This window comes from Tachypleus tridentatus, chromosome 9 (assembly GCF_004210375.1).
Source record: "Tachypleus tridentatus isolate NWPU-2018 chromosome 9, ASM421037v1, whole genome shotgun sequence".
Lineage (NCBI taxonomy): Eukaryota > Metazoa > Arthropoda > Merostomata > Xiphosura > Limulidae > Tachypleus > Tachypleus tridentatus.
The window spans coordinates 30,473,558-30,499,611 of record NC_134833.1 but is presented as its reverse complement, the minus strand read 5'-3'; the positions used below and the strand labels follow the sequence as shown (position 1 = coordinate 30,499,611).

At 32.1% G+C, this 26,054-nt stretch overlaps 1 protein-coding gene across 2 annotated transcripts; it reads left to right on the top strand.

Moving 5' to 3' along the window:
* The first annotated feature begins 421 nt into the window (after positions 1–421).
* LOC143224966 (protein-lysine N-methyltransferase EEF2KMT) lies at positions 422–15,707 on the top strand. Of its 2 annotated transcripts, none has more exons than XR_013013535.1 (8): positions 422–646; positions 5,227–5,358; positions 7,375–7,482; positions 9,170–9,247; positions 11,039–11,094; positions 12,221–12,635; positions 14,251–14,391; positions 15,575–15,707. XR_013013535.1 is itself a non-coding variant. In XM_076453524.1 (8 exons), the coding sequence occupies exons 1-8, from the start codon at positions 581–583 to the stop codon at positions 15,679–15,681; spliced, it is 1,098 nt and encodes a 365-aa protein (XP_076309639.1). In that variant the 5' UTR covers positions 422–580; the 3' UTR covers positions 15,682–15,707. The 2 variants fall into 2 exon arrangements, 1 of the variants encoding a protein (XP_076309639.1); XM_076453524.1 differs by having other exon boundaries at positions 12,221–12,630.
* The last annotated feature ends 10,347 nt before the right edge of the window (positions 15,708–26,054 follow it).

Genomic DNA, 26,054 nt, shown 5'->3' with positions numbered 1-26,054 from the left:
TTAAAGTAAACACATATTAGGCTATCTACTGTACCCATCACGGGTACCCGAATCCCGTGTTTTATCGTTATAAGTGTGTAATCCGGGGTACGTACGAAATAATAGTAATAAATCTTACTAAATTTTTTCTTTTAAAATACCAGCAACAACTTCTTAGCCTAACGTCAGATGATACATTTAGTTACGATATATTTTTAGGTTGTTAACTACTCTGATTGATTAAACATCAGCTAAGTCAAATTAACAGTAATAAAAAAGCAAATTAAAGAATTTGTGAAAAAAGAAGGATAGGAGATGTTTCTTGAAGAGTAATGTTTTTACGGAAAATATTATCAATTTTAATATACTGACGAAAGAAGGTCTACTTGCCGAAAGAGTTTGGGTTATTTATTTTAGTTCATGAAAATATACATGCATAGATAATCAGTGTTCGTACACTCCCGGAAGATTATATGAGGTGTTTCGAAAGAAGCACAATGCTGCAATAGATCGATTAAATAATGAGCTTTCAGCACAGCTATTCAAAACCATAATGGTTTGGCCTTGTCTGAGTGAGTGGTGATGTTCGTCGTTCTCCAAAATGGAAGTTGTGATGAAAAGATACCTTGAAATGTCTTCACTGCAAAATGTCATGAAAGAAATCAATGTAAGTTAACTTGAACTTATGCCAAATAACGATACCTTAACCATAAGTGTTTATGAACAAGGTTTAGTTTTTCGTTTATCATTATGTCGTTGCTGCCCTCTGACGGGTAAGACAAAAATCTTCTGTTACTCTATCATTTCATGAAATAATCTGTGAAAAGACTTTTTTATATATTTATTAAACATGTTTTTATAAACAGTAGATTGTACCAGTTTATAAGGTTTTTATGTGTCCAAACTTTTTTTTTTTAATGTGAAAGGGTACGCTCTTGTCAACCACGTGTGAGGTGCGGTAGATTATTACTACTACTTGTATTACAATCAGTTGATATACCAAAATACACAAGTAATAGGAAGGTTCGTGTTCCAAAGTAGAGAAAGCATTATTATCGAAAATAATGTTATTTATTGTTAGTAACAATTTCGATTCAGAAGTGTATACGGCCTTCTTACCAGGCACAGTTGAAAAAAAAAGTAAAAAAACAAATGCAGCCTATGAAAACAAATAAAGTTCAGAGTCGTTATGAATCAACTTTTTAAAATAATAATAAAAGCATGTTAAATATCATTGAAATAACACCTAAGGATATATTTTTGAACAACATACTTAAACTTCATTATACATATCCTTTAACTAACTGGTGAATGATCCAAAACATGAAATTAATAACTACTTCTAAATATTAAGTTTGTACATTTACAACCATTTGCTCACAAAAAAAACATTCATTGGCTCTTAGAGTATGTATATCTCCCTTTTTGTGGTTTTGAACGTTATAATCACTGATTGTATTCAGTTTTTCATTTGTTGGATGATATGAGCATATCTTGTTTGTTTTAGGATGGGTGTTGATATACTGATTTTGGGGTGTTCTGGCTTTGATCCTTTTGTCATGGTATTAGATGCTTAAGACTATTTAATGGGCTTCTTTCAGAAAGCCACCTTAAAATGCTAAACAACAAAAAAGTTAAATGCTTTCAGAGTTAGTGATAAAGCTAAGAAATGAATCAAAAATTGTTTTATAGGTAAAATGTTAAGAGTGGTCATAAATGGACATTGCTATATTTAAATGAATGAGAGGCTTTTTATAATGTATCATTCAGAATTATGTTATTCATTATTACTTTAGTGATTTGAATAGTTTTTTTTAAAGGTTTATTTCTAAATTTACTGGTGATGTGACGTTGCTGAGGTGAGATGACTGTTGACTTGTATATTAAAGGACAGTCTTAATGATAGAGCCAGAAATTGGAATATGAGTTTCATCACTGAGAAAGTAAAGTTAATTTCTTAAATTATGGACTGTCAGAAAGAACTATGTGTGTGTGAGAGGAGCATTTGTGTTGTGATTAAAGAGAAAGATTTAAGTGTGATTATTGAAAACATTCTATAATTATGCATATTAACAAAACAGTTTATAAGTAATACCTAAACTACTACTAGCTTGTCTAATGAGTTTTGGTGTTAGGTAAAAGACCTCGTTAGCACTTAATAACACAGATATAGTGTGGCTGACACATTATTATATATTTTTACTTGGATTCACTTCTAAGTTCATAAAATTCTGAAGTATTTTGCTCATTGTTTTGGTATGGTGTAAATAGAATTCTTGGTTTTGTTTATAGGAAAGTGGGATGTAAGAGTAGTCAAGTTATTGTAGCTCTGCATAAGATGAGGGACTTGGTATGGAACATCAAATATTTTTGGAGTTGTCTTCTGTGTAGTGGAGAAGAACTTGAGTTGATTTAATTCAGATTGTTATGGGTTAGGAAATCTTGTGGGTTGGTCTTAAGTAAGAGTGAAGAGGTTACACATTTAAATCGGGACTTTTTTTTTATTCTTTGTTAAGAGTTCAGGCTCATAAAATTATTTACCTAATGGTGTGTTTAATTGAAGATGTTATTGAATAGATGTGTAGATCTTAAATTTGTTATTTTTGCCTGTTGTTTTGGTGAGGAAGGAGTATCCCATTGGAGTGAGTGGCCTTTTGTCAGCATACTTGTCCTCATGCTTGCTTCTTTCTTTTTTTCTTTAATGTTTTATTTCAATTCCAAAGAATAACAAGAGATCATTATGCCTATCTGTGCTATATTTTACAACCACTGTAATAGAAACTGCAAAAACAAATAATTTTTCTTATATCTAACCTGATTTTTTAATCCAATCATCCAATCTGTTTTTAAACTCCAGTGTTGCAGCCTCTAATGCATGTAAAAGGAAACTATTTATTCCACAGTGTAGTCCCTTTATTAGAAAAGTATCAGTAATGTGGAATGTTATATTTTAAACTGGTGCCATCTAGTCTCACTCCAAACTGTTAACAATATTAAAAACCTTAATCATGGCCCTTCTCCACCAGAGCCTCTTTCTAACAGAAAAAATTTAAAAGATTTTACCCAATACCAGTATAACTCCTCCAAATAAGGAATCATCTTGAAAGCTTTTCTCTAAACCCTCTCCAACAACTCAGTATCATTTCTTAAATAATGTAATCACAACTGAACACCATATTCCAAATTATGTTTACTAGCACCTTATAATGTGTTATACATGATCTCTCTTAACTTGTCTCAATGGCTCCATGTATATAACCCGAAAATGCTGCTTATCTTATTACTAATTCTTGTACATCATCTAGAATGTTTTATAAACTTTCCAATAACTATGCCCAATTTTTTTTCATATCAACTTCACCTAGAGTTTCACTGTATAAATATTATGGTAACAAAACAGTTCAAACTTTCTGTAAAACTTCAGAATCTTGTAATAAAATTTGAAATACTTGTTACTTTAATTAATTATAAATCTAACAAATTTGTTGGTTATCAGTGGTATTAATAGAAATTACAAAAAACAGCATGAACCCACGAGATATGTACCATTTGGGACATTAATCCATTGAGATGTTTTTCCGTGTTTTCAGTTTTCATCAGCCATTCAACCAACTATCAATCTATTTAACTAGCTTATCTCCTACTGCTTTGCTGTAAGAAAACAAACTTATCTCCTACCCAAGCAAATGCAATCTTGTAAGAAGTCCATTAAAGCACTTTGACATATTGGTTATTTAATCTTTGCATCAACCTGCTAATTATGCTTCTTGTCAGAGAGGGCCAAGCTTTTTTGCTTTTTCATTGATTTTAAGTTATGTTTCTTGAGAACTTTGGCTTTAAGACATGCTTATCCTCATTGATTTAAGATGCCTTGTTGACTCTGAATTGCTTGTAAAACCCTATCTATTTGTTGTTATTTGTGAGTGAGCATTTTGATCTGTTTTTGGGGTTTCATTTAGCATCTGAGATCACTTTTGTCACAGTTCAATTGGTAATATTGAGATTTTGGCATCTAGAATAATCCTTTCTTTTTCATCTTTTTTTTTTTTTTTTGACCTGCACTGGATCTGTTTTACATGATTTTCTTTTACTAGAAATAGTTCAGGCTCCTAATCAGAGGTCATAAAGTGATTTGTTGTTGTTAATTTTTTAGTAATCCATGCTCTTTTACTGTTACCTTTAAAATGAATTGTTTGTTGCTTCACATCCTTTCAAGATAGAAGAGCTTTAAAGTGGTGCCACACCTCATTTTAGGTACATAGGTGCTGAAAATGATTGGTTACTGTGTTCATAATTATCTTGTTATTCTTTTTACCTGAATTGCAGAAATTGATTTGTTTGCTTATGTAGGTATGACAAACCAATTTTCATTTCATCCCAACCTGGTCACTTCTGTATGAGAACAACTTTTCATTTTTATGTGGACAATAAGCTAATCATTTCCAAGTTGGGAAGGGGGGGGGGAGTGACTTCTTCTAAAGCAGCTTTGAGAACTGTCTCACAGACATGTAGGATTAACAAAACTTAGATCTCTATTTTTGGATGTTTGATCTATTCACATGTGAATTTTATTAACGTTTATCTTGGTCATATCTAGATGTCATCCAATTTCTTTCTTAGTAGCAGCAAGTTTGTTCAGTAGTTTAATGACAAACTGATTATATGACATTCTTACTTCTCTAAATAGTCCTTCTTCTCAATAACATATAATAAGAGGAGATAAAAATGATATCTCTTGGATCAGTAGCAGATATTCAAGGTTTCCATGATCACCTTATTTTGTACTATTTTTCAATGTCTTATTACATCTTTAGATTACAGGATGTGTACCATGTCATATTTTCCTTTTACCTACCACTACTCCCTGTTTGTCAGCTTTCAATGTTTCTTCTCTTATAGGGGTTTTTCATTTGTCATTATTTGAGCTTTAAATTTATTTAATGTATTCTACATTTTCTATTAAGGAAGTGTTTCATGTTGTTCTTTTACTTTAATGCTGTCATTATGATTTCATCACCATTGATAGACTAGCACTTTTTGCCTAGATGGTTTACCTCTATTTTTTCCTGACAAGCCATTTTGCAGGATATTTAAATTAGTAAAAAAGATAAGCTATTTGTGTCTGTTTTCCCCTCACATTTTGTGTTTGTAAATGTGTGTTGGTTTTATGAAAAATAACATAATAAATATGGATCTAATGAATAAAAAGTAACTGGCATGAAATATAGTTTCATTTACATATTTCAGAAATTAGGGCTAACTTATGATGAAGAAGACCAAAATAAGATCCTCTGTTTCACTGTTTACCATCCACTGGCACAGCAGTATCCTCCATCACAAGTTTACCGAATGAAGTTTTTAAAATCCCTGATGAAAAAGGTATTTAAAGTAAATTTATTGGTGTACTTTGATATTTAGCAATTAGTTTATATTGTACATGTAATAATGATTTGAATTCAAAGATTATTGGCCAGGTGGTTAAGGCAGTCAACTCGTAATCTGAGAGTCGTGGGTTTGAATCCCTGTCGCACCAAACATGCTCGCACTTTCAGCCGTGAGGACATTATAATGTTACAGTCAATCCAACTATTCATTGGTAAAAAGAGTGGCCCAAGAGTTGGCAGTGTGGTGATGACTAGAGGGAAGGCAGCTAGTCTTACACTGCTAAATTAGGAAGATGGCTAGTGCATAATGCCCTCCTGTAACTTTGCATGAAATTCAAAACAAAACAAACAAAATCATGATTGATATGTTAATTTTATTAATTATCCACTACACATGTACATAGCCAAATTAACAACAGTTAGTATGTTTGTTTATAAATTTAGATGCATAATCTAATGGTGTAAGTGATAAAAAAATAAATATTAATATAATATGAGCAATGAAATATTGTTTTCCTTGAAAATAATTTTAAGAATCTGTTCTTCTTTTGATCAGATGTTTTTGTATATTTTGAATGTTAATTGTAAGCTGATAAAATACAGAACCTGTTTTTTGTTTTGTTTTTCAGATAAAAAGGTTTAAATGTTTTTCTACTGCATATTTTATTCTTTGTCTTCATTAATAACTAACTCATGTGATATAGATGTACGACTTGTTTTGTTAAGGTAAAAATCAATTGTTTTCCTAAAGTTAAAAAATATTCTATTTGCTTGTGAAACCTCATAAAATATTTGATGTATTTATTCTAATAATCAGTTACGTGTTAGGCTTAGGAATCTAGGTCATCCACAATAGCTTCAACTAGGTCAAACTGAGTAGTCCTGGGAACAATTTATTAAAACATAAAGACAGTTACATCAGACAGTTCATAAATGCTGGATAGACACAATCACATGCTAAGTAACAAATCCAGTCAGGCTCTGGTACTAACATGAAAATAAATGCAAGTAACTGGCAATTCTTTTACAGTTTTATTGTTTTGGAGATGAATACTTATGTCAACCTTTGAACAAGTGCAGAAGTTATAATGAAACACTTTCTTGGACTCTTTCTTCAGCTACATGTCTTTCTTTCTTTTTCATTTTGATTTGGCTGGTCTTTTTATTTTCTTCTAATTCAGGAACTCTTCAATGGGGTTTGCCTCCTTTATTATCTCGTATCTTTCATATAGAATACTGGTAAAATTTTGATAGGTTCAAGAAGATCCCAAATTTACCTTTTTTACATTATGAGAGAATCAGTGTAAAAACACTTAGCCAATTAGCCTTTACTCTAGCTTAGATAACCCTATAGAACTAAGAACAAAGTTGTACAGTGGAAGTATGCATTATGTGTTATTCTCACACATATTATTTTATGTACATGAGATTATTTAGTGCTTTTCATCCTGTATGAGGTTCAGGTACTTAAATGTACTGAAGGAATTCTTTTATTTAATGATCAGTATATTAAACTGTGAATCTGAGGGTTTGTGGTTTGTTTATTATTGTTGCCAGGCCTTCTCAAAGGTTCATGAGGCCAAGGTGACTTCTATATTTTGAAACCCCTGGCTACAATAAAAATTATGACATTAAAACAAAATACGACAATTATTAGCCCAAAAGAAAACAATTTGAATATTTTTAGTTAACAAGTTGCAAAACTTTAAGGCCTGGGCCAAATGGTAGTCTTACCCCCAGAAAGCCAATGGAAGAAATCTCAAATATTATGCCTCATGGCTTTATGAGTCATTGTTGTAAATGTGAAATAATATTTAAATTGATAAACTTGGCTGCAACACTGTTAAACAGCATCAATATTTGGCTTGTTTGTATTCACTGAAATTGAAAAGTTTATATTATACTTGTTATTGATGACAACCTATAGTGAACAATGAAAAGTTCCCATAGACCTTAACTTTAGAAACAGCAACATTCATATGATAATATTGGTTTTTGTTTTGTTTTATAGGTAGAAATGGAATGTCATGAGATTTCAGAAAAGATGTATGTCGCTTATGCTGAATCTGTTGAAGTTCCTGAAAGAGATAGTTATGTATCTTTCTGTACTTACCTTTTAGTAAGTACAGTCTTCATACTTTATTAGATTTTTTACATAGTTTTATAATTCTTACTTCTAATTAACAGCATATGATTAGTATAGTACTGTTTTGTTTTTTGTTTTCACTTGTAAACCTTCATCAAAACATTTACCAATAATGATGTGTATTCTAAATTCAACAGTTAAGGTTTGTATCCAACTTCCATGGAAACCATTAAACAAAACACTGTTGTGAAATAGTGCTTATATAACATATATATAGTGAAATAATTAAGATAGTTTTTCTAGGCACTGCCTTGTGGTGAACATCAGTTACTGTGCCCTAACTTGAAAGAATCATTTTCAAAAACTTTTACCAGTATGCACAGTTTAATGTAAACTGTCTTGAAGATTTTAATGTCCATGCTAAGTATGCTGTTAGAACATAGTAATCTTATACAGCAAAATAAAAAATAGTGCTATGTGGAAAATCCACATTTAAACCATTGCTAATAGCTTTAGTATTAACCATACAAGTACCAAAGAACTTTATAACCATGTTTATCTAAAACATTTATGCACCAAATTGTTTGTGTGTTCATAACAATGTTGGCTTAGGGCTATTATTAACATAATAATAATGTAAATAAAAATAGCATGAATATTGCAATTAATCCCACTAATTAATTTTGGTATTCTCAGTGTATTTATGTAGAACATCAGTGATTTTTCTCATTGATTTTTTCAAAATAAATTCTTTATGCTTAGTATTGTAGTTATAATATGATAAAAATTGTAATTTGTAAGACCTTAAACATTTTAATGTGCTTCAGACAGCATTTACAACTCTGGACAAGGTGACAATGTCTTGGAAAATTAGTTGCAAGGAATTACATTATCCAAATCAAATAGGCCATATACTTACTCAGTGACAGTGGGTTTACTTTATTAAACTAAGATGCACAAAATTAATTATTTTTGTTGATGAACCCTTGAAGAATATTCCTCTCAGGCCCTAATCCTTAAATCCATCTCTCACTGGGAAATGGTAATGCAATTACAGTTTGTCAGGCTAAACATTAATATAAACATTTTGTATATCATTACTATTATATAATACTGAAATCCATTTTTAGATACAAGATTTTGGTAGTTATTTTTGATGATTAAAAATACTTGCAGTTTCTATTCATGAAAATTGCATTCTTGGCTGGTTACACTGTCTCTTTGGTCAAACATGTATCTCCAGTGAAAAACAAATATTCAATGATAAACATTTACAAAACCATATATGTAAGAATGTGTGTGTGTGCATTGTGATTTTTACTTTTTTATTTGAAAGCTATGAAAAAACACAATAAATCAACAAATGTATTTTTAAAATCTTGATTCTTGAGTAGATCACATAATTCACATATGAGAGAAGACAGACAAGATTTTAGACCTCCAAGACTATTCTCACTTTGCCTAAAATGGTGCACACATATGGTATTTATAGTAATACTATGTAACTTTAAAAGAAATTGTACTTGAGACTATATTTTCAACTTTATCTGAAGCTTGTTAGTGCAGCTCAAGAGAAGTTATTGTGCAATCTATTGTACCAAAATATTCTTTTAAATGCATAAATCTGTGAAAACACTGATAAAATTGGAAAAAGAACTATTTGTAAATTTGAACAACACACAAGTGACCAAAAACCTGTTTAACTTAAATCTAATTGCAGGATCCTCACATTTCTATAACATTAGAAGAAACTAAATGCCTTGTTCTGCATGGAACAACAGGATTCAGAACATGGGAAGTAAGTATTTATACATATGAGATTTTATATCTCTAACAGATTTCAGAAATTTTGACAGATGGAATATGAACCATAGCTGCTTTATATTTTGGATATTTCTGTGAACATATGAACATTTATTTTTGAGATTATTTGTTATGATAATGTTTTCATCTTAAGACTGATAGAGATGTTGTCAATCATTTACTAAGAAATTAAAGACTTGGAAAAAAAAAGTGAAGTCCTGGCATTACATATTCTCCAATAACATGGCTTTTTTTTTTAAAAAATGATCTTACCTTGATGATTAAGATGTCAGTTTTAACATGTTAATACACATACAAGTTTATATATGTATTTGTGTGTAATTTGAATTTACTATAAAGACATAAAACTCTAGTAATACTGTAATTGTTTTCCTTCTATTTTTTTTTAACTAACACAAGAGTTAATTAGTTTACAACTTGAGAAAATTTGCAAATAATTTGTCTTTAGGTTCAGTAATTTAAAGCAACTACATGTTTTACAGAAATAAACACTAATGACTAAAACACATGGAGATGGTATAAATGGTAAATTATAATAAGAAAATAACTTTTGAATATCATACTAATAACTGTACTTGCAAATACTTTAATTATTTTGTAATAAATACAAAAATATATTAAATAAATACAAAAAGGTAAAATCAGAGAAATTTTATTCATAATTATTTTTAGTTAAAAATAAGGTCATCTGACAACTTGGCACTACTTTATGAGGATGTACATCTTGAACCTCATATAAAACCACAACAGTCACACTAAACTATCACTTTACTGATGTTGTGTTAATTAGTGCCTCTACCATATTGGAGGCAGGAATGCTAACTCCAAGAGGTAAGTTTTATCTTCCTTACCCCCAAATCGTTGTACTTTTTTACTTGTTTTTTTTTTTTTATTTTATTTATTTATTTATTTTCATCTTTTTATGTTTATCTTTTTCTTATTCTCATTTTAACTTGGGAGAGCAATTACCTTCCCACAACTGTGCAGGCAGTGAAGGGTGATATAGACGTGGGGTGTTGTGGGCTTGAGCACCCACATCTCGCTCTCCTAATTTCCAAATTTCTAATCTTCTTATGTGAAACTAATTGGAGGTTAAGACTGATAGATGGTATATCCCCACCACAGTGTGGATCATACTACTGCAGTCACCTCCAAAACCTAGGGTACATTTTATAATTAATGTTATTTAATAGATTAATGTTACAAGTTGGGTACTTTAGAGTTCTGTGTTAGGGCCTTTGCTCTTTTTGGTTTGCCTCAATGGCATAGATGAAGTAGTGACCAATAGATTATTTAACTTTGCTGATGATAATAAGGACTTTGGTGTTGCTATCTGTTAAGAGGAAAATGCTGCTACGAGTCATTATCAAGTGAGACAGTTTTATTTTTGTAACAGTTTAGTTGGTCTTTGAAATGAGTTGCTTTCAGATGTTGTGAAAGTATTAAAGTTAAAGAAGTTTAAGACAAGACTACATATTTGAGGGAGAAGAGCAGGCCTAGTTTTTGCTTTGTTAGCTTAAATTAATGGATAGGATAGTCTAGTTGGACGAGTAGAACCAGTTTTTGTCCTTACTGTTATGTTAATAATGAGGAAATTAAATATTTATGAATAATCATTTTCTCTTCTTTACTATTTAAATATATTTATTTAATTGACACCTATGGTCATCTTTTTGTGAATAGATTCACTACTCACAAGAAAGATGTGCAATATATTTAAGCTGCAATATTTGACCTAATTGCTTAACATTGAAACTTTCTTCAGGGTGCAAAAATCTTAGCTGAATTGTGCTTGGAAAAGAAGTCTTTTCTCCACAAAAGGTATGATTTTGATAAATGTGTTGCTTGGAAAATAAGACTTTTTGTATAAAGGATGTCTTTGTTTTAAATTAGTGTATGATTCTTTCATTATCTGTTAAGTAAGCAGTAACTCAGTTCATTTATTTATGTCATTTTGTTTAATAATGTAATAAAATATTTTTTTTCCTATTTAATAACTCTTTATCTTGTGTAAACCTGTTGTCTTTAATGAGTGGCATTCTGAGGAATGTGCTAGCATCAGGGATGAGAAGTGGGTCACACCTTGTAACTGTATCAGGTGCAAGTAGTGAGGGACTTTCTGAGGAATGTGCTAGCATCAGGGATGAGAAGTTGGTCACACCTTGTAACTGTATCAGGTGCAAGTAGTGAGGGACTTTCTGAGGAATGTGCTAGCATCAGGGATGAGAAGTGGGTCACACCTTGTAATTGTATCAGGTGCAAGTAGTGAGGGACTTTCTGAGGAATGTGCTAGCATCAGGGATGAGAAGTGGGTCACACCTTGTAACTGTAGCAGGTGCAAGTAGTGAGGGACTTTCTGAGGACTGTGCTAGCATCAGGGATGTGAAGTTGGTCACACCTTGTAACTGTAGCAGGTGCAAGTAGTGATCCATATTATGGTGACCATATGATGGATTTAGACATGTGAATCAGTTATGAATAAGTGATAATATTACAGTGGTTGTAAGAATTATTTTAATCATCAATTATGAATGAAATGCTAATTACCAAAGTTGTTTGGTTAATTAGCATTGCACAAGTGTAAGTATACTAATGGCAACAACAAACAGCTACTGTATCATCTGTATGAACACATTCCGATGACCATATTTAAATAACTCTTGTACTAGGTACAATAGAAACTGTTTGTATTCTGATAACTGTTTTGTTTCTACTAGCATTTGTACTAGGAAATTGTGCATTTTCTTTTTATGGCTAATTTCCAGTCTAACTTTTATGTTTGGAACACTAGAACAATTGTTCTCAATTCTTGCTTGCAGCCATAAAACATATATAGAAAGAAAAAAAGGTAACCTTTCATTGAACATATTATCTTTCTAAAAAACAAAGTTTCTTTCTCTTTTAATACACTGTTTAATTTCTTTTCCATTTTGGTTTTTGGTTTAAGAAAACTTTTGGAACTGGGTTGTGGAAGTGGTTTAACAGGCATAGTGGTTTGTAAGCTCTGTAGACCTCATAGTTATATATTCTCTGATGGCCATCAAGAAATTCTCAGATTGCTCCACAGAAATATTATCTTGAACTTACCATGCATGTTAAAATCAACTGGAAACCAGGAGAGTACAAAAAGTAAGCTCAAAACTAATCTCCAGCTGTCTACAGCACAACTATTTGATAACCAATGTGAGCATTCCAGTGAAGAACAAAGTCTACTTAAGGAAGAAAAAATTCATGCTGGGTTAACTGAAGAAACTGTAGCTACAAGCCAGTCTGATGTTTGCATCCTTTCCTTGGATTGGGAGACTGTATCACAGGAGGAAATAGATTCTTTCCAGGCTGATGTTATTCTTGCAGCAGGTTTGGTAATTCATAGAAAAGTTAATATTAAATATTTTGTTGTAATAGCACTACATATATTTTCTTATCTCCTCATGCACTAAAATATCTAAACAATAATATTTTATGTTGTAATATCAGTATTATATAAATATGAAATGTTGAATTTTTATAACAACTACATGTTTAGTTATATGAGAAACTGTGTGGTTGATAAGAGATAGCACATAGAAGACCTTTGGAAACGTGATACTTGTCTGTCTGTCTGTGTTTGGGGAATAAATAGTATATTAATCAATGAAGGGAAATAAATATGTATGTAATGTTTTTATTCTAATAGCTAAAAATATAAAGTCATGTGAAAACGTTAGGACACCCTATGAAAGCCTATGTATTTTTGCAACATTTTTGGATATATATAAATATTTAATCTCAATTTTAACAATACTGAGAGATTATAGGAATATAACTAAACAATTAAACCTGAAGAAAAGACTTTTCAAGATCTTCTGTAAATGTAATTCTACAAAAATGCATATTCTAACTGAGGAAAAACCCTATCCCCTAAAAGCTAGTGTTACTCCCTTTGGCTGAAATAACTGCAGTGAGACGCTTTTTGTAGCATCTACCAGTCTCTGACATCGGTCTGAAGAAAGTTTGCCCCACTCCTCAATGCAGAATATTGTCAGCTGTGAGATGTTTGAGGGGTTTCTTGCATGTACAGCCCATTTCAAGTCACCCCACAGCATCTCAATTGGATTAAGATCTGGTCATTGGCTCGGCCATTTCAGGACTCTTCATTTCTTAGTTTTCAGCCAGTCCTTGGTGGATTTACTGGTATGTTTTGGATCATTGTCGTGTTGCAGGGTCCAGTTCCGCTTCAGCATCTTGCAGTCTGCTCTCAGGGTGAACTTGCTTGGACGACCAAACCTGGGCATGTTGGCAGTTGTTTTGAAAGCCCTCCACTTGTTGATTATTTTCCGGTCAGTGGAATGGCTGATTTCAAACTCTTTTTGAGATCTTTTTAAATCCCTTACCAGACTCATAAGCTGATACAATTTTCTTTCTGAAGGCCTCAGACAGCTCTTTTGCTTTCACCATGGTGCTCACTCTCACTTCAACAGTTAGGAGCACACCAAACTAAATGTCTGAGGTTTAAATAGGGCAAGCCTCATTCACAATGCTGAGTAACGATCTTCTAATCATGTGCATCTGGTGTGGTACACCTGTGTGTGAGTTGAGCCATTTTATGTGGGTATAAATGTGGGGGTGTCCTAACTTTTTCCTCAGTTCGAATATGCATTTTTGTAGCATGACATTTACAGAAGATCTTGAAAAGTCTTTTCTTCAGTTTTAATTGTTTAGTTATATTCCTATAATCTCTCAGTATTGTTAAAATTGAGATTAAATATCTATATATCCAAAAATGTTACAAAAGTACACAGGCTTTCATAGGGTGTCCTTACTTTTTTCACATGACTGTAAGTCTTTGAAGTTGACTTGTTAATTCTCTTACTAATAATGTTTTCAGCTCATGCTATTATTTTGATATGTTGGTGTAGTAATAATCTTGAGGTCTTTATTGCTTGATTTATTTTTTTATAATTAAAGACATTTTTCATATTTTTGATATTGCTACAGATGTTACATATGACCCAGCACTGATTGGACCCCTTGTTAAAGTTTTATATATGTTCTTGTCAAAACAACCTAGGACTGAAGCCTGGGTGGCTTGTCCTCTGAGAAGAGAGAATACATTTGATATTTTCCTTCAACAAGCAGGTGGGTTGTAAATTTTAAGTGTTGATTAAATTATACAAACTCATTTAGATATTTAGAAAAAGTGTCATCTATACTTGTAATAGTTAAAGAAGTTATCTAATAGCTTGGAATTGCAAAAACAATGATCTTCATAAAAAGGCTACTTTTTAAAGCACATTTTTTTTGTTTCATTCATCTTATTTCAAAATAGCAAATGTTCTTGTAATAATTTTTGAAAAACTGCAGTGAACAGTACTTCAATTATGAAGTATAGTTGAAATTCTGAATTATTAATAGATTCAAATTAGAGTGATAGTAACTGCTTTACACATTAATAAATTCCATAGTTTCATGAAGATAATTTTTCATTTCTTTATGATTTTAATAAATTATGCACAATTTAGTTTTTTGTATAAAAAATGCAACAACAGAGAATTCTTTTTCTCCTAAAATAAGGTTGACTATAATATAAAATTTATTTTAACACACTTACTAGCAGTAATACATCTGGAAACTGCAGTTCTTACATTGTAATGATATATTTTTTCTTACTTAGTATGAGCTTACTACATTTTGCTTTCATTGGTAATGAACATAAAAGGGTTTAGTCATCAAAGTAATTACTTAAAAAATTTTATGTTGAACAAAAGATCATTTCGCACATGGGGGGAGGACTAAAGCCTCTGCCGGCATGATGCAAAAGTGTTCTTTATCTCAGTTATAATGATTTGTTAACAACTACTGAAAGATGTACCTTATTTCACACTTTCCTAGCTGCATGTTATTTTATCAGGTAGAGAACAATATTTCAGTTTTAAAATGAATTAAAAACAAGGACTTATTGTTCTTTACATTAAAAACATAACTGTGATATGCTGTTAAGTATTAATATGCAAACATTTATTGTTTAGTTTTACATTTTAAAACTGAAAGATCTGTTCGCTTCTTATCATATTTTTAGCCTGTTTTTTGGCAATCCATGGTCTCCCCTAACACTTCACTTCCCCTCACTAAAAGTCTTGCCTCATGATGCTTGAAAGGTGCCTTTTTTTTGTTTGTTTGTTAGCGAGATCCTACCCATTTAATGTTCTTTGGATGTTGCTGATTATATGTAATCACTACTGTATGGGTTAGTATAAAAATAATTGATATATTTATAATGAAATCAGTATGTCTATATGTGTATGTGCATATTTTATTATAGGTGAATTTGGTCTTACATGTGAAGAAATGGACCTGCCAAAGAAACAGGTTTTCCAGTTTGACAGAACTCTAAATTTTGTTATTTTTAGGCTGTACTATAAGAATTAATAAGTAAATAAATTTAAAACAAAACTGGATTTTTTCACTTTTACTCAGACCTCATTAAAGTAATATATTTTAAAATTATTTTAAATGTAGCTTTTATTATTCTTTATGGTTTTGCTTATTGCATAAGAATGAAACATTTACAAAATTTTGTGAAACTAGTCGTATTTTTAAGACTTAAAATCACAGATTATTTTCGTTTTTTTGTAATGTAAGTATACGTGAAAAAGTTACAGAAAGTTCATTCATTTTTTTTTTCATATTGGTGAGGGAAAAAGTATAGTTAGAATGGATACATTATGGTGTGAATACTCAAAGTATTGAGTGGACTCTTCAACAAAAGTTTGTTTGAATGTTAGAATTAAAGTTACTTACAGTAAGTGATGAATTATTCTGATTTCCATAAACTTCTCACCAAAATTTTTTTTAAATTCTTAACTTAAAAGTAGAAGTTGAATTAATATAAAGTTCTAGATTTTTAGGTAACCCTTCCTTATTGGAATTTAAATAAATATAATAACTTGAGTAACAAACATTTCTTGAATAATAAAGGAACAAGATGTGCCATGGAAACAAGAACTTAAAAAAAATGCTTGTGCTTTATAAAACAAAAGTCAAAGAGAAACATATCTATTGCAACATTTGTATTGCATTTTTTAAGGATTCTGCATGAGTTTTCTATTTGTAAATACAAAATGATACAAAAATTATTTCCTGTTAACAAACAGGACTTGTACAAATTATATTTGCAGTTAATATTAAAACACCTTTTTGTGGTTAAGCCAAAATTAATCATTCTCATTTATTAATATGTAATGTTTTTCAATTTCATTCTAATGATAAATGTAAAATATATTTAAATAACATTGTTAATGGTATACAGAATATTCTCTGTCTAAGTTATGGTTGTTGAAACTGCAAGCATATTTTGATGCCAAGTAACAATCATTTTCACATTTAGCCAATATAATTGCCTGGGTCTAATAATTAATTAGATAATTAATAACTAGACATAGTAAACTATAAAAGTCACTAACAATGACAATGAATGATTGGGCTGTACCTTGGGCATCACCGTCAAACACTGATGATTGATATTGGATCGATACAACTTTATTATAGACATGTATGCTGGCTCTTTAATATAAAGATTAATATGATTATGTGCTTGCAAAATGACAAGAGAATGTGTGGGAGGGTGAATTTTAAGGCAAACCACCCTTAAACTGTTGCAGTTTATTGGAAGAAACTTATGGTGATCTGGTAAATATGTGGACTCCAAATTAAATTTATAATGGAATGTGAACAACTAAGAGCATGGTATCAATCTGTCATCAAAGTGAAAAAATCTCAAAGATGTAAATCAAGAAAAGTATTGTTTTTATTCCCTCTTTGTGAGATAGAATGTTAAGAGGAACAAAATGTCATAATGAAGATAAATTTAAAGACAACCTCAAACAATCATTTCCTGGCTCTTCTAGTTTGGTGACTTTTCTGAAAATGCAACAAAGGCAGAAACTCTGACTACTTCAGACATGAGCTTATGATTGAGCAACTACTGGAACACAAACAGCTTTGAATTTTTTGTGGTCTGACATAGAGATATCATTGGATTCAGTGTGGCAGAAACTGTGTAAACTAATAAACAGAATTTTGTGGTCTGAACAAAATCCACATATTACATGGTGCATGTGGAATCACAACAAATCAGTTTCTTGTATGCTTAAATTGTCATAACTTTCTGCTCAGGAATAACATATTAACATGTTACTACTATTTTAAAATGTAGCTCAGATCAGTATGTCATATTATTTACCTGTAGTATCTAATTATAAAAGGTAATGTCATACAGCAATAACTTTTGATTCTCTTTGTAATTCATTTACATGAAACACCAGCGTCAGTCAGGGATATAGCTAGCACTTCTCTCAAAATGAACTGAAATGACTTTCATGAAAGTCAGGTGTTTATTTAAAAGAAAGAAAGAAAGAAAGAAAGTTAGTGGGCCTTTCAAACGTTTATGATATTGATGTGGTTGTTTGACTCCCTCTCCTTCTGTCTATGAATCTAAAGTAAATGAACAAATTCAGTTTCAGGAGAGTAGAAACTAAATATTGTTGTTAACAGGATGTTAGGCAGTAGAAACTAAATATTGTTGTTAACAGGATGTTAGGCACAACATATGCACACCATGTTCCCTTACTTTTAGTTTATGTTTTTATCTAAATTTCTGTAGAAATAAAATTTTATTATGAAAGTTCAATGAATTGGTGCATGTTTTCAGATGGGCATAAATGACATAAAATGTGATACCAAATCACAAGATGCCTGTACAGTGCAGAAGTAACATACCACATGATATAAGTTATTTTTGAAAGCATGTTGCACTAACAATAACAAGATATCAGTAGTGTGTGTACTCTAATATTAGATGCTGGTGTTTTACTGCTGTAGTTATGTAATCTAGAAATAAGGACTGTTATACAGTGTAAACCAAAAAAACACCGTTTTATGTGAATAAATTGCAATTTCTTAACTTCTTTAACATACAGAAAAGTATTTTCTAAATCTTTAAAAGAATTTGAATTAACACAGAAGTGATTGCATATAAATTGTAGGCCTGTATGCAGAATATTTGAAAGGAGGATTCTATTGTGCTAAGTATAATCAGCATGCTAATGCTTCATCAAAAGAATGTAGACATGTAGCAAATGTTAAGTACCATAACAGCTGTGTTATAACTATATAACCATAATTTTTAAATTACAAAAATAAGGGGCTCAGCTGAACCCCCAGAATTCCTCCTGTATATGTGCATAAATTGCATGACACAATAAACACTAATTAAACAATGTTTTTTTTTAATTGTTGTTGTTCTTGAACTGTATTCTAAGTATTTGTTAGCTGAAGAATCTGGTATATAAAGTTCTAATGATTTAGGAAGATTTATTTGTAAATAAGAAATGAAGCTACTCATCCATACAAATAAAACCTACTGTGATGGAGTAATGCTATGAATCTACTCAACCCATCAAGTAACAGTGTGTTGCTTGGCAACAGATTTGGCTCATCTTACTTGTCATGACACAAACTGTTTTATGTATATTGAATGAATAAAATGTATACACAAAAAGTCAACAAATATTATACCTTTGCCTAAGGGCCCAGCATGACCAGATGGTTGAGGCACTCGACTCATAATCTGAGGGTTGTGGGTTCAAATCCCCATAGCACCACACATACTCACTCTTTAGGCCGTGAGGGTATTATAATATGATAGTTAATCCCACTATTCATTGGTAAAATATTAGCTCAATAGGTGGCAGTATGTGGTGATGACTATCTGCCCTCCCTCTAGCTTTACACTGCTAATTAGGGACAGCTAGTGCAGATAGCGCTCCTGTAGCTTTGCACAAAATTCAAGACAAACTAAACAAAAACTTTGCTTAAATAGTTTCTTTCTTTCTTCCCTTGCTTTTTACATGAGATCATAGGATTACTCAGGCTATAAATATTTCTAAAGGGGAAAACTAAAACTAGATACCCAATCTTTATCACTCATATGATACTTTACTCTCCATCTGCCTCTCTATTTATTTATTTATTTTAATGCATGTCTATGAGACATTTTAACTATGGGAACTTCAAATGATTAAAAAAGTTTTCTATTTCTTCTTGGGAACAATATTTTACGTTTTTGAGATTTAATTGCTTATGAACCTGTATTTAAACATGAAGTATATAAATGAATGACATTCCATGAAGAACAAATACAGGAAAAATAATCTAAGTCTAAGAAGCATTTTGGAAACCATTCATAAAGTTCACTACTTTTTCTTTTATATCATGTAGCTTTAATAGTAGCAGGCAACAGTTTCTTTCACTTCAAACGTTTATAAATAGATTTCTAAAATTAATATTAATATATTATGTTTTGATGATGTCAAGTAATTTGATTTTAGATTACAATTTTTTATGTTCATGACAAATGCAAAATCGTGTATATGCCTAGTATTTAAGCTCGTTTCGAGTAAGGTCTGAACATATCAGTTAAAATTGTAAGGCATTGTTTTATACCAGACTACTATGTAGTTGTACTAAATGATAGAACTAAAAAATTGTATAAATACTAAATAAAATCACAACTAAAAACAAAAGTTGATACTTCACAATTTTTAACTTTCAAATCAAGCTACTCTACTAAAAACCTGTCCAGATGTAAAACATTTTGGGTAGCATGTATTTTCACAACAATTTCTAAAGCATTTTTATTTTCCTGTGGGTTACTTCATGCAAAATATACCAATTGAAGTTTACATTCTGTTCTTTAGATTTTCATGATTGAAAATGTAGTGAGAGCTGGTTTTCTTAACTTAGTGGCAAGGGATTCTAATATAAGAAATTGTTACAACATTACATTTGTATAGATGGTGGTTAATACTGTTGCTGGTATTGTAGGTTTTCACATTACAGTGTATTCTTATTTGAATGATTCAATTTGGTTCATTCAATATGTTACGTTCCTGATTATACCTCAGGCACATTAGCTTTTATAACACTAGAGAGGTATTTAGTGAACATTATTTATCTTTAAAGCTGAACAGATCTTCCTAGATTGTTTTAAAGATACCTTTTAACTAAATCTATGAATAAGGTAGTTTGTAAGTTTCTTTTCACTTGTGTAAGAAATACAGTTCCAAAGTAGGGTGGGACTAAAATAACAATTTTCTTTAGAATATCTGCCATAACATCAGATGGGATATTTTGTTTTTGTGTGGATTATTCTATTAAGAAACGGCAAATGTAAACAGTTTCTTATAAGTGTTTATTTAATATTCCCAACTTCTGCATTAAAAATGTTTTGATTTTCTAGTATATTATATACTATGTTTTGCACTTTTGTAACCAGGTTATCTTTAAAGGTGGAGAGAATGAAACTTTGAAGTTGTGGATGAATTTTGTTTATAAATAATTTAGGGAATAACCACAGTTTAAACATAGGATAAATCATGTAGACCTTGCCTCAAAGCTTGTTTTTAAGTCTTATGCAAATATCTTTTTAAAAAAACAAAACATCCTACTTTCAGTGTTTCAGCTAGTGGCAAAAATACTATTTAATATTTCAGCAAAAAGCTTCTTATCTTTGCCTTAAGTATGTTAGGGCCTAAACAGTAAAATATATATTTGTGGAAGAGATTTTTCATCGACTTTATGACATTAAGTATGACATAAGATAAAACAGTGAACAACAACCAGTATCACCCTGCAACTGTGGGGCTCAAGCAGAAAGGGGGCCTGGCAACCTTACAAGTTACTGACAAGGAAAATAAATATAAGGGGATAAATTACTTTTCATTCAGGGAAGTATCTTTTGTAATCACACCACTGACAATAACTGTATATGTTTACATTTTAGACGCTGCAAAAACTTGTCAATAGCAATGAATAACAAAGTATAGGTATCTATTTTAGGTAATTGTGAAACAATTATTAAAAGCTTAGTTGCAACATATTTGCTTAAAACAATGTATATGACTAAATTCAATCTTTTTGACTGCTGATTTACTTCAAGTGTACAGCTTGCAAATATTCAGTACATTTAGAGCAGCTACAGTCAGTTGGTTGAATCTGATAGCAAAGTGAGAATATGATTGAAAATGTGTAAAGAAAACTTAAGTTTTTTATGTTTATTTGTTTAAGGATGACAACAATATTACATGTTCAGATGTTGGAGTAATTAGCTTACGTTGGTTATATTTCTAATCCCTATAATGATCAAATGTTGGCTATTTTTGATAAATAGCATTTACAGTAAGATAGTAGTGAATAGATATCAAATATTGTCATGGTTAGCAGCCTATAGTAACTATACTGTGGAAATCCCATATTTCCTAACAAGAAGACCCGAGATAGAATACTATATCATATCAAAACAAACAGTCTTTCTCAGGACTTAGCAACAGTTATTTATTTCTGTAGTCAACTAAGGATATCAAAAGTTTTGCAGTTTTAATAAGATGTTTTAAATGTGGCACACAAAATATTTAGGCTTTTAGGGAATATTTGTGACGTTTTTAAGTGAGAAACAGTTTCATAAAACTATTATTACTGAATAAAATACAAGTAATAAAAACACGATTTTCTTCTTTTGTTAGGCTTAATAAACTGCATACTTATTTTCATCTGATTATTTGAATTAGGTCACCCAGTTGCTCAACAGTAAGCCTCAGAGTTTATAATAATAGAATTGGTAAAACGTTCCATGCAGCGTGTTAAACAACTTTTATTCCGTCATTAAGTCTTGTATTATTTTCGGATATTATAAACGAAATTTATTCGTGTAACGAACGCCACAGTATAAACTTGTTTTATGAAAAAAACATCCGATATCTATTGAAAATTGTTTAATTTTACAACGTTTAATTGGAATTGAATGTTTATACGAGTCATATTTTGTTTTCGATTTTAAACTTTCGTCATCATTATTATGTTCTTGTAATACATTTGTTACTGCCAATTTTTTCAGTGTTAATTTGAACGATGAAAGCTGTCAAAACAATGGAAACCAAAAGGCCTCATGTCCATGTTTTACAGATGTTTGAAAAATTCGTTCTCAGCTTATTATTATTATTAGAATAATTCGTGCCACTTAGTGTTATATTTCTAGAATTTTCAATGCATCTTTATCCTACTCTCATATTTATGTCTCCGTGAACAATATTTACAATTTTTCAGTAATTTCCATCAAATGGAAGAAGTAAAATATTTCATTTTAAAATAGTTACTGTAGATCAATTATCCGTAGCGAACACAGCAGATAGACCAGTGGTGCACAAACTTTTTGAGTCAGGGGCCACAGACTTCTCGTAACCGTTGGGGGCCACAAAAAAGTGAAGATTAAAATCGTCTCACAGTTGTTTCACACAAGATGGACATCACATTTAAAAACACACAAATAACGATTACATCAAAGAGTTTGCACATTATTCTAAGAAATGTTATGATACATTAACTATCACAAAGTCAGTGCGATAGATGGTGCTGCATGTCATCTGCGAGCTTAGAAATGTCCGGCTTGATGTTTGACGTTGAAAGATGCAAGACTGCTTCCAGATGATCATCAGTCAGCTGATTGCGAGTGTTGTTTTTGTTCAGTTTCATATGCGAGAAAGCCTGTTCGCAGCAGTACGTGCTGTCAAAGATGCTGGTGTGGACAAGTGCGTTCTCTTTGAGATTAGCAAATGTATCAGGCAACGTTTTGTAAAAGTCAAGCAAACTGTTTTCTCGGTAAATAGCACGCAGTTCATCAGATGCCTGGAGATCAGTAAGTTCGAGCTGATATTCTGCTGACAAGTCATCCACTGACACGCTGCACGGATCAGCAAAAAGTTTCATCAACAAACTGCATTGGTCAAAGTCATGAAACCGTGAGTTGAAGGATTGAATCAAGGTATCTAGCTTCCCAACATAAGCTTGTGTGTCAATGTCCTGATTCTTCTATAGCTGCGACTGAAAAGTGGGAAAGAGCACGAAGTTGCCTGATGCTGCTTGCTGCCGGAACAATTGCAACTTTGTTCTGAAAGCTGAGACGTGATTTGTAAGCTGACAGACAAGTTGATTTTTGCCTTGCGACTTCAAATTCAGATCATTCAAGCGTTGTGTCATATCGACCAGAAAGATCAAATCAGCTTGCCATGCTGGATCAGTCATGGAAATCACTTCTATGTGTTTGTTCTTGCTTCTGAGGAATTCTATCACCTCATCAATCAACTCCCAGGATCTTCTGAGCATCTTCCCTCAACTCAGCCAGCGTACTTCACAGTGATACACAAGGTGACCATAGTCTGAATCAATTTCTTCAAGAAGACTTCGAAACTGACGGTGATTGATCCCTCGTGATTTGATGAAATTAATGGTTTTCGTCACTAATGCCATCAGTGCCTGAAAACCAAGTTCTTTACTGCACAGGTTCTGTTGGTGAATAATACAGTGCAACTTCACCAACTGTCCTGCTTTCCTCGATGCTTCATCAACAGTGCTACCAGCCCGCTACTTTCTCCGGTCATGGCTGGTGCTCCATCAGTTGTCACACTTGCCAGTTTCGTGAAATCCAATGAAACACTACTACACAGTCGTGCTGTCTCCTCAAATAGAGCAGACCCAGTTGTCTGACCCTTCATGGAACCCATGCCGATTAGTTCCTCTGTGATATCAAACGATGATGACACACCACGAACAAAAACTAGTAGCTGTGCTGTTAAACTGATGCCAGTCGACTCGTCTGTTGCCAAAGAGAAGTAGACAAAGTTGGCTGCTTTATTTGTAAGCTGCCTTGTCACGTCTGCTGAGAGGTGTGAAATTCTTCGTTGAACTGTCATACGATTCAAAGCCACCGTCTGTAGCTTGCGAACTGCTTCCGGACACAACTTCTCTGATGCAGTAATCATACATTGCTTGATAAAATCACCATCAGTGAACGGTCGGCCAGATTTCGCTATCATCAACGAAATATCGTAACTGACCTCACATGTTGCACCTAAATCTGCTGACTGCTTTGAGAAAACTTTCTGCTGAAGATTCCACCACCGCCGCAGAGATTCAATTCGAGCTGTCCGTTCATCACCGACAACGTTGCGGAAATCTTTATGCTTCTTCTGTTGTTGAACAAAACAATATTGCGCAGTCCAATCATCATGATACTGCCGGCTTTCGTTGTCAACTTTTCTTTTACGATTAGCTGCCATTTTTGTTACGAAATAATATCAAAATAGGGCTCATGAGTAAATCTCGAAGAACAATTGGAACGCGTTAGATTTCGTAATTACGGGAATATTACGTCATTGTGCCAATGATTAAATACCTGTGCATTAACGAGATTTGCTTATTAAATTTTCTTTATTGCTCGACACAAATATGGAACCATCCAGTATCTAATCTAATGCATATTCTTCTATAATGCTTAATCTTTGCGCAGGCGCGAACTCTCTATGTTTGACTTTCCCGTTGGACATCGCGGGCCGAACTTTGTGCACCACTGAGATAGACCAATGTGGCTTTGTTCCAAAACAAACAAGTTTTGCAGTGTATAAGTATTTTGAATTACTGTACTTCAAGGTTTCAAGAAAAATTAACTTTAAACCCCGGATTGATTAGGGTGTTTTCATAGTATGCAATATCTTATCAGCTGATGTAAATGTAAGGTATTTTTTAAGTTAATATTTAAAATTATTTTCGATTTGTAGTTCTCTTGATTACAATAAAAAACTTTTTTTTTACGTTTGAAAGGCCGTACTTTATTTACGGGCTTCGTTACATTTATCATTATTAAATCTATCATCATCTTCTATTTTTAAATTCTACGTAAGAACAGTCAGTATGACCAAATACAGCATATAAAATCGTGAAACAGTTCTCACGTTATAAATTTAATATCTGCCCGCCATGGTCAGGTGGTTAGGTCGCTCGATTCTCCGTCACACCAAACAGGATCACCCTTTCAACCGTGGAGATCTTTATATAGTACGTTCAATCTCACTATTCGTTGGTAAAGAGTAGACCAAGAGTCGGTGGTGGATGGCGATGACAAGCCGCCTTTTCTCTAGTCCTACTCTGCTAAATCAGTGATGGCTGCCATAGATATACCTAGTGTAGCTTTGCGCGAAATTCAGAAAACAAAAACACGCCTTAATACCACGCCAAAACGTAAAGGAAGAAGGAAGAGGTAACGGACATCTGAACCACCCGGGCAATACAACTACCCAAAGGAGAGAGAGAGAGAGAAACCACGCCCAATGTACTGTAAGAAAACACACAATAAACGTCCTTTTCAACGTTTTGCGTAAGGGTCTGAATATATGAGAGGAACAATCCCACATTTATGAGAAAGTAGGAGGATCGTGTCTTCTCTGCACCCCCAGGTAAGCAATGCTTATGAGTTACAAGCGAATGTTGTAAAAGTTCATATTTCTTTATGTGTGAGCATGTATAAAATACCACATACTTTGTATAAACCTCAAGTGTTTAATCTTTCATTAAGAAATTTAACGATAGAAAAATAATGTATATATGATTTGAGGTTTTTGTTTTATCTAGTTGTTTAGTTATCTTGATATGCTTTTTTGACACTGAACAAGCGAAATTAATTTCGTTGTCAGCGTTCTGCAGTCACACATTCTGATTATCAACAAAATAATTTGTTTATTGACAACTAGGTGGCAGTCTATCTCTGTAAATCGTTGCAAATCTTTTTAGTAGCCCGAAGTCTGTGCTCTTTCTTACCCATCGCAACTTTTAGTGTTATAAGCAGGATTGGAATACTGCTGGTACTCACCGACTACTACACCCTTGTGCAAATTAATTGAAACAAGACGGAAAAT

Coding starts and splice junctions, on each gene's coding strand:
- LOC143224966 (XM_076453524.1), top strand. CDS start 581: ATGGAAGTTGTGATGAAAAGATACCTTGAAATGTCTTCACTGCAAAAT. Junction 12,631..14,250: donor TGATGTTATTCTTGCAGCAG/GTTTGGTAATTC, acceptor ATATTGCTACAG/ATGTTACATATGACCCAGCA. Junction 14,392..15,574: donor TATTTTCCTTCAACAAGCAG/GTGGGTTGTAAA, acceptor ATTTTATTATAG/GTGAATTTGGTCTTACATGT.